Below are 12,750 nucleotides of genomic sequence, written 5' to 3'. Positions count from 1 at the left end.
CACTGACGAACAAGAGCACCGGGACCAGTACTGACCCCTGCGGGACACCACTGGCCTCAGGTCTCCAGAGCTTGGTGATCAATAGGGGATGTTTATTTAGCAGAAAGGACTCCCATGGTGCATGGATGTTTAAAACCCAGGTTGCTACTGCATCTCTGCAGATGTTTCAGGCACAAAGACCACACCAAGGTGGCCACAACAATGAGCTACTAGAACTTGTGACCCTTAAACCCACCTCTCCTTTCCCCAGTATTAGCTGCTGCAGTAAGGAGACCCAGGGGCTTGCATTGACCAGCACGCTGGGCTTCAGACATTTCAGAAGGAAACTTCAGAGGGGCAGACTTGCACACGCTCCTGGAGAGCCCTAACTTGAAAAGTCCCTTTCACAGCCCACCCCTCAGGCCTCTCAAGCAGCCTCTCTCACCACACTCCTAAGGCCACGCAGCCTTCAGCTGGACACAGAGCAGCACCCTCCCTCTCTCCAAGCACCTCAGAAAGAAACCTGTAGGTACCAATCCTGGAATAGGCTGCGCAGAGAGGCTGTGGAGATCTTCCAAATGTGCCCGGATGCCATCCTGTGCCACGTGCCCTAGATGTCCCTGCTGGAGCAGTGGCATTGACCTAGAGGATCTCTAGAGGTCCCTACCTCAACCACTGTGATTCTGTGATTCAATCCCAATTAGGAGGTGCGCTCCTCTGTACGGTAAGGAAGTGGACCATGTTGTTCCCTTGCTGCACTGCCTGTTGGGATTGCACAGCCTCCTAACACACTCCCAGGCTCAGCTGGAATGTGGACAGAGGCAGCGCTGGATGCAGCCATCTCTTTCCTGCTCCCTAATTTGAGGGAACTTTCACTTTTCAGCATCCATCAGCTTGCTAAGCGGGCATTGAACACAGAACAAAAATCTCAATGGTGCTTACCAAAGCAGGGCCCTTTACAAATATCACAACCTGCCTCTCTTTAATTTGAACCTGAACCACCTGTGTTTCGATTTCACTGGGCAGACACCCAGCCATTCTGCTTCTTTAATTCCACAGATACAGGTATGGCATTTATATACACACCTTTAAAACTGCTCCAAGTTAGTTATGCAGCTAAGCAGGCTGTTGTCCCTTGCTCATTTTCAGAGAGCAGAGTGGGAGATAACAGAAATTATTTCACCTAAATAAATCCCATCAAAATATAAACTGCTTATTTCAGATAGTGTATTAAAATTATTTAAAAATGGGTACAATGGTTTATCAGAAGCCAGTTTTTACCTTCATTATTAACACTGGGCCACCTTCTCCCTTCTGCTCAAAATCTCACCACCAAGCATCATAAAAAACAAAGAATGCAAGTTATATTACTCAAATTGTTTCAAATTTTAATCAAGATCCATGTTGTGCAAAAGTTTCTCAGATGGTATGACAAAACACAACAATCATTTTGAGTGAGACTACATAAAAACATTTGAACAAGCCCAACTGCACTTGGAGAAGACTGAGTAGAAAAGCCCAATTTTAATTAATATCTATTAGAGTTACTAATAGATAGGATTACTCAGAGCATTAGAGAACTCTTGCATAATTTCCCCCCTTCAGTTAAGGGAAAGAAAAGTTTTCCAGAAGTATGAAGCACTTCTAATCTCAAGGCAATAATTGAAAACTAGAAGTTCTTAGCATCTTCAAAAATAACAGCCAGATCAGCATTCACTAAACAAACTTAATCTTACAATAACGAACCAATATGTTACCAGTCTTACCAAATATCTTACCAAAATGAAATTGATTCCTAACACTGGGACATGGCATTGCTTTGTAGACCAGTTTCCTGAATTGTTTCTCAGCTTACTGGAGGAAGCAAATAATGCAACATTTCATGGTTGGTACTGTTTTATTGTCTAATATTGATTAAAATATTTACATTCCTACTTTTTAATCCACAGTTTAAACACTCATACCTATGGCTTTTATTTTTAGCACAAGATCTTTGTGTCAAGTGTCAGATTTCATTTCAAAAAACCCAGGAACCTGATACCATATAGACAAGTCTTCTCTACATATAAAACCGGTCATTTTTTAAAATTAAAGATTCATAAAAGAGCCTAGTAGTAGGATGCTTTTTTTTACAGCTCCTGTTTACCACATTCTACTGGGCTTTTCCTATGTTAAAGTGTCCCTTTTAAAGTGTCCTACTGCTTCCATGTGGAATTTGTTTTATCTTCTCCCTCAACCCTCAATGCCCTCTTCCCCTCCCAATCTAAACTGAATGCAAAGAAAAAAAAAGAAAAAAAAAAGAAAAAAAAATCAGTATCTGACAATTTTAAGCAAAAATATAAAGCACTATAACATTACCTACATTGCCTTTAACTGCACTAGGCTCTTAAACATTTTAGGAGCTTTGTGGAAGTTTAATCAGTCACTGTTGAAAAGGCACAGGAGTTTTGTGCTCCAGACCTCCATGATTTTTCCCCAGCCTGGAAGTTCAGAAGTACCAATCGATAGAAAGCACCTCGAATAATAAGGAAAGCAAGGATCACTGTTAGGACACAGCACCGTTGTTTGCCTACAGAATTCACAGGTAAACAACTGGCCATTTACAACAGAACCCACCAGGTTTCAATTCTTCTGCTGCAGACACCCTGCAAATCTGTAATGACAGCTTGATTCTATGGCAAGAGGAAAAGAGGTCAATATACACCTGGGCATGGCATAACAGTGATACAGGCAATTTGTTATTGAATTCCTCACAAGCTGTCCAACTCTATGGTAGATCCTGTTCTTGGTACTACACGAATGGGAAAGTTACTTCTCATGTATGAGAGATATATAGTTGTACATGAAGAACATTAACTTTGGTCCACTTGCCCAGCTTCCTAGGGACAGCCTATTGAAAAGCTGATCACTAATGGTGCAAAAACCAGTGTAGAAGTTAACAAAAATAATTTGGTATTTCATTCCTATACCTGCACAATGTGGTAATCTGTCCTAGTCATCCACCTTTCCATGCTGTGTTTCTACTAGTTGTTGAGTTTTTAAGTCTTCAGCTTTTTCATGATCTTCCTTTTCTGCATCTTCTACTGGACTAGGCTCCTTCTCTTCTGCTTCCCCTTGATCAACATTTTCATACTCTACTTGCTCAAGGTGTGTTCCATCTATAAGTTCTGCCTGTACTTCTTCCATTTGTATTTGATTTACATGCTCAACATGTAATTGCTCCACATGAACCTCAGCCCCTTGTTCAGTCTGAATGTGTTCAACCTCCAAGTAACTAATTTGCACCTGCTCCTGCAGTTCATCTATCTGTGTGCCTTTCACTTGATTGTCCTGGAGGAGATCCTGGTGCATCTGCTCCACAGTTACTTGTGCAGGATCCACTTGTACTTGGATTACTGGCAGCACATGGACTTGCTCCACTTGTTCTATTATAGTCATTGATGTTACTGGTTCAGCTTCCACGGCTTCCACTGGGAGAACTTCTTCTGCCACTATTCGTTCTGAAATATTGTGCATCTCTTTGAGGTGCCTTCTCAGCTCGCTGCCTTGCATGAACCACAAATCACATAAGGTACAGTGGTTGGGTTTGTCACCTGTGTGTATTACCAAGTGGTCTTTAAATTGATCCCAGCTGTTAAACACGCTGTTACACACCTGAAACAAAGATGCAGCATGTTAAACAGTGCCAGCTGAAAAAGATCAAAGCGTAAGATTCCATATCACAGCTTTACACAGGGTAGCTTCTTGCTATTTGGATTAAAAAAATGCATGTTGAGAGGTCAACGCTGTAAAGGCAACGACGAATGCACAGAATGCCTGCTTTTTGTGTCTGTGTTTCTTAAACTGTGTGTCACCAAGTTATACGTACGAGGGCTACCTACAGAATTTATGGATCTATGCGTTTCACCAGTTTCTTATATTCATCATGTGAAATCCACATACACAATCATACCCCAGTAGGATTCTGGCACTAGAATTTTGGGTGGAAAGCGATTTACATAAAAGCACTATATGATGAAATTATAGCACAAACTGGCCTTTCACTGAAGTTCTAGATGCAGTACCACTAGCCAACTTCTCATCTTTCATTTGTTTGTAGCATTGAATTTCAGCTGGATGGACTAAACTCTCCCTTTTTACCATTTCACAAAATATAAAAAGAGCAATTGCGGCAGATAAAGATCTCTGAAAATTGTATCCTTTAAGTCTTTTCCAGCTGAAAGGGCTGCCTACAGTGCAGATGCACTGTTTTCAGCAAGCACTGGCACCTTCCAATAGGCACCTTCCTTTAGGTGGCACCGAGGTAAACATCCTGGAAATAACACACACAAAGACATAGCAGACAAGGATGAGCTGCCAGGATGGAGGAGATAAGGGAGTGAGATAGACTTGTGCCTGGGGTTAAGCAACAGGCTCAAGAATCCTGCCCATGCTCGTGTTCTTGGCTGTAGAAGAAAGCTAAGAACCCACATTTCAACACGCCTCCGCTGCTGGCAAGTATTTTTGAAATGAACTGTTCCATCTCCTCCCCGTTTTCAGCAATAAATAAAGAAAGATAATACTCTTCTGACAGGGAATTAACACAAGAATCAGCTTTATGAAATGAAGATGAGTATCACCATCTTGCTGTTAAAGTCTGATAAAACCAAGCTAGTGATGCATTTTACCTACCCTCAGTCTGCACTTCAGAGAGAAGGAAGATGCTTTTACACTTTTAAAACACCAAGCTTACTGTCAAACACTCAAAATTAGTTAGTTATTACAGTAAAGCAAGGACCATCACTAATGCTTATGTACATAACTACCATTCCTGCCATAAACCTTGGCCTAACTCAGTACACAATATACAAAAAAGCACCAAAATGCTCAATAAACTGATGCAATTTTTCTTTCTCCTCTCTGTTGAGTGAGCTAAGTTTCTGTTTATTGATCACTATTCAAACTTAGTTCTAGAGTCAGAAAGGTTTATGAAAAAGTTATTTAAAAAGGGCTGAAGGGCCACAAAGACAAAACAGAATATTCAGTTTGAAAACATTAAGCACAGCTTTTATCATATAGTAGTTCTTATTTTCAAGATCTATAGGCTTAAGTTTAGCATTAAGACAATTGTGCTCACAAGGACTAAGTTCAGAGTGGCATGACAACCAAGCGAGGTGAGAGCACCAGCGAAATCTCTGTGAAATGGTTTTCTAACAACACCAAGAACTTACTTATCTCCTACTGTGTTCACTACTTTTCATGAATGAGATGGCTACATTCTGTGAACAGGAACAGATCACTGCCTCACTTCTGAGGCAAATGAAGCTGATGCCCAGCTCTTTTCTTCAAAAGCAATTTAATCACAGAGCTGCTAGGTTCTGAGAACTGAATGAGTCCCCCTTAAGGGGGGAAAAAAAAGTGTTATTTGAGACTGTAACAGTGTTGCATCACAAAATGGTAAATAAAAGACCTGAAGCCAATCTCAGTTCTCACATTTCTCGTTTTTGAAAGCTGATTATTAAGGACTAAGTGATATTCTTCTGAACAGCTTTAGAATGTCAGTTATAAATAGTAACCGAGTATCTCAGCTATCCATTTACATCATTTATGCTTGCTAAGAGATACTGCACTTCATCAGTATGACTTGGAACAACTTTACAGAATCAAGATACTGGGTATCAAACAGAGGGACAATAAAACAGGAAATAAAATAGTACTTTGCATTTTGGACTTTAGTGAAGCATGCTCACAAGCAGCAAAGGCCTAGGTCACTGCATCAAGAACCTTGAAAAGGAAGCAGAAAGATCAGTAAAATGCAGCTAAACACTTACCTATCCACAATGTTAAATGAAACTACAGAACTACCTAGATGTAAGAACTGCATGTTATATGCACATTATAGATAAATGTAATCCTTACAGTTATTTTACTGCAGTGGGCTTATGTCTCCCAGACACACTTGCACTTCTCACTGCCTTTCTAGCTCAGTATTTCCACACTTCCCCAGCGCAGGAAGCAGATAACCAGCCTCAGGCCCTACTTCCACTACTCACCTGACATTCATACAGCTTCTTTCTTCCCTTTTTAGCTCCAGCTCCGGACTGACAGGCCGTCAAGTGACATTTGAGTGTGCTATTCCTGGCAAAACGTTCATGGCAGTTTGGGCATTCAAACGGTTTCTCACCTAGTAAGACAGGCACAGGGATTTATAAGCGCATGTGAAAGAACCAGTTCTCTGTCAGCTTTCCCTCTTTCACCTCTCCCCTTTGTGTAGGTTGAGAAATATGCTGCTAGGACTTGGCGAGGAAATATTTTTAAGAGGTGGCCAACTAGATTATTCTACAGAATAAGAGAAAGATATAATATATAGCCTTTTCTATGTAAATAAGTAAGAGGGCCAACCTCATGCAGAGTCAAAACTCTCATTTAGGGAGAAAAAAAAAAAAGACAATTTAACATATTTACAGATGCCAGTAAAAGTACAATTAGGTATTTATGGAACTTAAATAGTGACTTCATTAGAATATTTAACAGAACAGCAGCATATTTTGGCTTAATATTTACAGCTAGAGACTCAGTTTTAGTAATTATACAGTCATCTGTTATTCAAGATGGAAGTATTTAAATAATAAAGTTTTATTTTTAGTAAGTATAACTCAGTTAATTATCAAGAGTTCCGATTTCCTGAAGCTCCATAAAAAGCTGTAAACTTCTTTCTTTTCCCCAGTCTTGTCATGCAACCATTAGTTTAGTCTCACCAAGCGAGATTTGCTTGCATTCTGAGAGGACATAGTCCAATATAGTGCTGGTCCTTTAAAATCTTAAAAGATACAGGGAAGACATTCTCCAGTATAGATACTTTTAACCCCCCAAAATATCAGAGTTCTTCTTTAAGAGCTCACACAATGATTTTTGTTTGCCAAATACCTAGGAAACACCACCTAATTCATCCAGTACCATAAAGAAACAATACCAGTATTTAAATTGGGTTTAGAAAGCGATAATAATAAACCCAGGTCTTTTTCTTTTCCAAAGGAGCTCCCTGGCAGCATTTATTCAAGGTATGCAAACCATCTATATGCCCATTTATTCACTTCTATGAATGATGTTATCTGCAGTTTGAAGAACACTTCCCATAAAACTTTTACCCTGATTAAATTTCCCTAAGTTGATATATACGTAGTATATAGATCAGTGCAGTTACAGAGTTATTAGCTTGGCAGCTTGGAACGCAAACTCCTTCACTTCCATCTTGGCTCATGTGAGTACACACACCTCAAAGAGGGCACCTATTTATCCTATATATCACTGCACCAATCTATCTGTACATAATCAAAAGACCTGTTTTGAGATGTATTCTGCGGTGAAAGAGACACTGAACAACTCTGATTCCCTCTGATTTGACTTTCTGCTAGGGGATACAAGCTTTGTAAAGGATTAGAAAAGCATATTGAGAGTGGTAGCTTCATCCTAAGATTATCTTTTATACAAGTAAATTGTTCTTGTGTAAGATTAAACAAGAGATATTGATTTCAATGGATATACACTAAATGCAGCCTTGCAGAATTTGTCCTTCCTTATGGTGTTAAGTAAAATCTCATTTATTCATTCACATAATGAGGAAAAAATAATCACAAGATCAGGCCAAAAAGCCTCCTCCTTTATAAACTGTGGAGATGATGCTGTTACTACTTTCAGAGTTACGTGACATTCAAGGTGATTTGTTTTGGAGCAAGACACTGTCCGGCCAGGGACAGATTTATTCTGCTCTCACGCAGAGCCTACGAGCGCCAGAAGCTGCTCGAGGCTCTGTGCACGCGCGTGCAGGAAATTCCAGCTTCTGCTTTCCTCTAATGACACAAGAGAAAAATACCAACAGCCACATTAAAATATACCCAGCACCACTACCCACACTGATCGGCTGCCTTTTTTCACCATTTCTTCATCATTTGCTACTTTTCATTCTACTGCTGGTCTTGTAAATAAGCAGCAAGAAGATCACACACACTGTGGGACATCCTATGCTTGGCCTTTTAGTTTTACTTTAGTTTTGAACCAGCATTACACAGAATTCAGAGCTTGGAAAGTGTTCAGTTCAACGGGAGGGCTTTTTTTCTCCCTCCCCTGCCTTTCCTTCGAGGAGCTAAGTTGTTCTGTCCCCAGAACCCTTTGCTGCAACAGGAACCAACATGGTGTTATATATAACACCAGCAGTGTTATATATATCAACACCTAGGAGTCCCATACACAGATGCAAAGAAGTTCTCATTAAGAGGTTTTTACAACCAAAACAAGCAGCAAAAGAACAGGGCTGCTCTCCTCCATTAACGTCTTCCTGACAACTCATGACAGACTAAGAACATCTGGAGAATCAGGACCCACGTGCATTTTATATTCAGTTACTTTTATAATGCTCAGTACCTGTAGAGACAGTACAAACTTTAAATAAGATGAAGTAGGATGTCAACCTCCCATATGATAAAGAAGGGAGAAACGTGAGTCATTTTGTACTCAAAAGATGCAATCCAGATTCTAAAGAGGCAGATTTTAAAATAACAAGTCTACTACAATTGATAGAAATATTTTGCTGTGATAATTACCAAATGAACAAACAAACAAAAAAATTGTACAGGAGATATTCAGAGCAATAATGAAAGTTTCAAACAAGCTGGTTCATGATAAAGTTGTTCAATGGGTAGTTTATGCCTAGTGCATTGATAACCATTTGCTCATAAATCCTCTAAACTGCATTGCATTAATAAACTCTCAATTCAGATCTTATTTCAACACACAAATATATTAATAATATATATAATATATATGTAATTGTGCAAACAAAGAGCAGCTCCTCAGTTAAGCCCTTTAAGATGTAAACATGCCTCAAGAACTGATTAAAAATAGCTTTAAAACTTAATATACTTGGGAAAGAAGCATCATTGGGGCTTTCTTTTTCAAAGGTGCCAATTTTGAACAGCTTAACATATAAAATAAAAATTGCCATGACATCTATTCCTCACAATTTATATGGGGACAGGGGGAAAGTAATCAACATTTAAGCTTAGCTAGAAGATAAATGGCACCAATAATGCTCTCGTGCCTCCCTTCAGCATATTCTCTGCTTCAAAATACACTAAGTGCAGAGCCAAAGGCACAAGTGCAAAACGGTGCACTTACCTGTGTGCTTCCGAAGATGCTCCTTAAAGTGCCCAAAATGGTCAAACTGTTTATCACAGTACTGGCATATATGTATTTTTTTGCCAGGTCTCTGCTTCTTGCTGGCGCCACCTTCATCGAGGTGGTAACAGGTGAGGTGCTGTTTCAAAGCACTCTCTCGTAGGTACCTTTTATTGCATATGTCACACTTGTAACTCTCAGTAGAGTGTGTTTTCATGTGTTCCTTAAAATGGTAAAACAATTTAAACGAACGGTTACATTTCTCACAGTGGAATAAATTGTTCACGTGTGACAGCTGAAGTTCCACAATTTCAATACCTTCTACCTGTTTGCACGAGGGATCAGTTGCACTGTCACCTTCTTCCTGGATCTGGCATTTTCTCTCTCCCTGACGATACTTGCTGGTGATATCTGCCAAAAGAGCCAACGCTGATTCATCTGACGTACCAGTGGTCTGGATGTACTTTATGGATTGCTCTGCAGTAGCCACTTCTTCAAGCGTTTCCATGCTGTCATCTTCCACTTCGATTGTCCCTTCAGCAATCTCAACCTCAATTTCAACAGGCTCTGATTCTGCAGATGGCAATGTTTCTGTGATAACATTAGAAGTCTCAGCTATCTTCCTCTTTTTTGGTTTATTTTTACCTTGTGTTTGATTTGATTCTAGAGGTGATGAATTTTCTTTGTTCCTGTAAAGCATTGGCATAAAAATGGTTAAGCTCCACCACCACTTACCCAACAATTCCTGCCCAATATTGAACATATTGTTCAATCACAAATTTACCACAAAGCCATAGCCTACAATACTTGCAATATCTGCCAGCCATGTCACTTTCCATTGAGTTCTGTCCCAAAAAATGTATCACTGATATTTTAAGCTTTATAACTCCTACTCGGACCTTACTGTAGATGATGCCACAGAAGTTCAGGATGCTCCAGGCTAAGGAACAGTGCTGCAAAATGCTGGCAGCCCACTCTGGTACAAAGATTCCTGACCTGGCATTTCAGTGTTTAGGAAGACAAACCCCTGAGTTTACCTGATTTCAAGTGCTTTGATTGCTTCTAACATCTGTAGATACTCAGCTGCTTTCCAAACATCATTTGCCTCTTCCTCACCTTGGACCATTAGTTTTGCTGTATAGGTGAACTCAATTAGGTGACGAAATGCCATGTTACTTACACCTGTCCAGAATCAGGAAAAAACAGTTTCAGTTAGCAATTCACAGTTTTATCTGCTTGCCAAGCCTTGCACTCTTTCCTGCCCAGCATTATGCTCATAACACTTTGGTTGCCCATTTCACAAAGCTGACATTCGTGAAAGGTCACAGATTTCTTAATCCAATATTATAGAAACATAGGAATCCAGCAAGTCTATAAAGTCAGGATGCCAAAATCATAATAAAGAATAAAAAAAAAAGCCCACAAAAATCAAAGACCATTCATTTAAGCACACAGAAATATCTCTGTCCAAGAGAGCTCTGAGCAGCACGTGACTGCATGCTGAAGTGCCTGCCAGGGAGGTAACGCTCCTTCTCTCTCCTGCTCTTCATCCTACCAAGGCAACTGCCACAAAGCACCGCTGGCATCTCTCTGGTTTAACCAGTAGGACTGTTATAAAGGAAAAGGTTCATATATTGGGCTGTCCTAAAAACATATAGGGACTGCAACCTCTATTATAAATGTATACAAAAGGAGAGAATAGAATTCCCCTTCCAAAAGATTTATGTTTTCTTCAAGAGCAAGCCTTAAGAAAAGTCCGGAACCAATAATCAGAGACCGACTTTGCAACCAACCACACACGTTGGTCTGTGCCACCAAAACCACGCTGGTTTCCAGGCTGAACACAGACCGTAGGTTATTTGCATGAATCAAATTACCTTCTATCTCCACCAAAGGTTCCTGAGTGAAGTCTTGAAAGAATTTGTAGAAGAACTGGCTACAGGCAGCAAGAACTGCCTTATGAGCTTTGAAATGGTGACCTAGAAAGGGAGACATAAAATTTCAGTTTAGGATAATACCCTCCTTATTCACAGTAAAGGATAATCAAAGATGCAAAATAGCTGCAGAAGACAAAATAGTTACAGAACAAGGCTAAGAATTCATTCTAGAAACACAGAGTGACATGGTGCAGCACGTTGCAATGTGGGTACTCGTGCAGATAAGCCTGTCCTTTCTCGTGCAGAACCTTGCCCACATCACTGCCCTTGTTGAAGCTCTGCAATCCAAACGGCTGAACTAACTCACTGCAGAGTCTCTCTTTTCAGATATTTAAGCTATAGGAAATTCCTGGGAGAACCTCCGCCTTTTTTTATCCAAGTTGTCCTCCGTTTCTACTGCACTTACAGACCAATATATTTCACCATCATTCAGGCAGTCCAGACACCTCTGCAGTTCTGCTCTGTCCTTCCTGCTCCCCGTGCTGTGTGTTCCCCTTTGCTGTGCTGCCTTCCCCTGCACAGACCTGAACTTTCATTAACACTCCACAGGGAACAGATATGAAAAACAGCCTCATTTAGAGTCGCACAAAAAATGGTTTTGCTCACCCCAAAGATTTGCTAATGCTACAGAAGGAGCAAACATGCAAAGTTTTGAGCAAGCTCTGCTACTGGAACTATGGTGCAGGATTCCAGGAGAGTAATCTGGTTTGTTTCCCTGTTCATAACCTAGGACCTTCTTCCCTCAAGCAAGTTCTCGCTATCCTTTTGAGAGTCACCTGGTTTTACTGCAGCTAAATCTGTCCTGTGGACAGCTTACACACACCTGAGGAGTATGTAATCTAATAAAAAAAAACTAAGCATAAAACAAAGAAACAAGAAGTTTGTACAAGCTTTCTGCATGCACACAGTTGGCTCAAGCTAGGGAGAAACAGTTTAATAATGTTTTAGAAATACTTAAGACAATATTTTAAATATAGTACAGCAGTTTCAAAGCAGGCTTTTATCTGAAGATACTTGGCCCCTTGTTTAGAAAAGCAGAACTTTGCTATAACCACCTACAGACTCTGTTCACCCCAAGCTTCTGGGAGTAATGAAGGAAGTCTGCATGCAACTTGCAGAGCTGAACACAACCAGGAGACAGGAAGGGTATTTTCTTGGGTCTGCTTTAAACTAACTCAGTCTGACAGCTTCCCAGCTCGCAACTTCACCAGTTCTCCAGATGCCAACTGATTTGCAGGCCTGCACGTACCATCCACAATCAGAGTGATGTCTGTAAACTGGTCCTGCTCACGCTGTTCATTCAGTCTATCCAAAATAACTTTATAATGTTCTGGGAATTCCTGGATGCATTCCATTGTTTCTTCGGGTTCCATGGCAAAAGGACTTGTCTACAAAAGACATGTTAGCAGATTGAGAACTCTGTGCCACTCAGGAAATATGATGCACAGCCCAATTAGCATACAAACACAACTAGCTAGATTTCTTAATAGACAACAATAGGCACACAGAATCGTTTGCCTGATTTTAGCTGGCAGGTAGGACGTACTGGGGTTAAAGTAGAGCCTGGACTTGTTTGTGCGCAGAGATCACCTGAAATTCAGGTCAGTATACAAAAGGGTATCTCTTTCTTCTACAGATTCAGCAAAAAACCCACCTTCCTCAAAACAGGTAACACATGAAT

The 12,750-nt window shown here is 40.3% G+C and overlaps 1 protein-coding gene across 1 annotated transcript; it reads right to left on the bottom strand.

Moving 5' to 3' along the window:
• Positions 1 to 2,003: 2,003 nt before the first annotated feature.
• Positions 2,004 to 12,469, bottom strand: ZBTB35 (zinc finger and BTB domain containing 35). Its single transcript, XM_088540318.1, has 6 exons — positions 12,319 to 12,469; positions 11,010 to 11,111; positions 10,170 to 10,314; positions 9,133 to 9,821; positions 6,012 to 6,142; positions 2,004 to 3,633 (listed from the first exon to the last, which is right to left on the bottom strand). The coding sequence occupies exons 1-6, from the start codon at positions 12,440 to 12,442 to the stop codon at positions 2,971 to 2,973; spliced, it is 1,854 nt and encodes a 617-aa protein (XP_088396444.1). The 5' UTR covers positions 12,443 to 12,469; the 3' UTR covers positions 2,004 to 2,970.
• Between the last annotated feature and the right edge of the window lie 281 nt (positions 12,470 to 12,750).

Source organism: Tinamus guttatus, unplaced genomic scaffold (genome assembly GCF_059628265.1).
Source record: "Tinamus guttatus ecotype Peru unplaced genomic scaffold, ASM5962826v1 Tinamus_guttatus_pri_ptg000059l, whole genome shotgun sequence".
NCBI classification, from domain to species: Eukaryota; Metazoa; Chordata; class Aves; order Tinamiformes; family Tinamidae; genus Tinamus; species Tinamus guttatus.
Note: the sequence above shows the minus strand (reverse complement) of the source record. Positions and strands in the feature narration are given on the sequence as shown.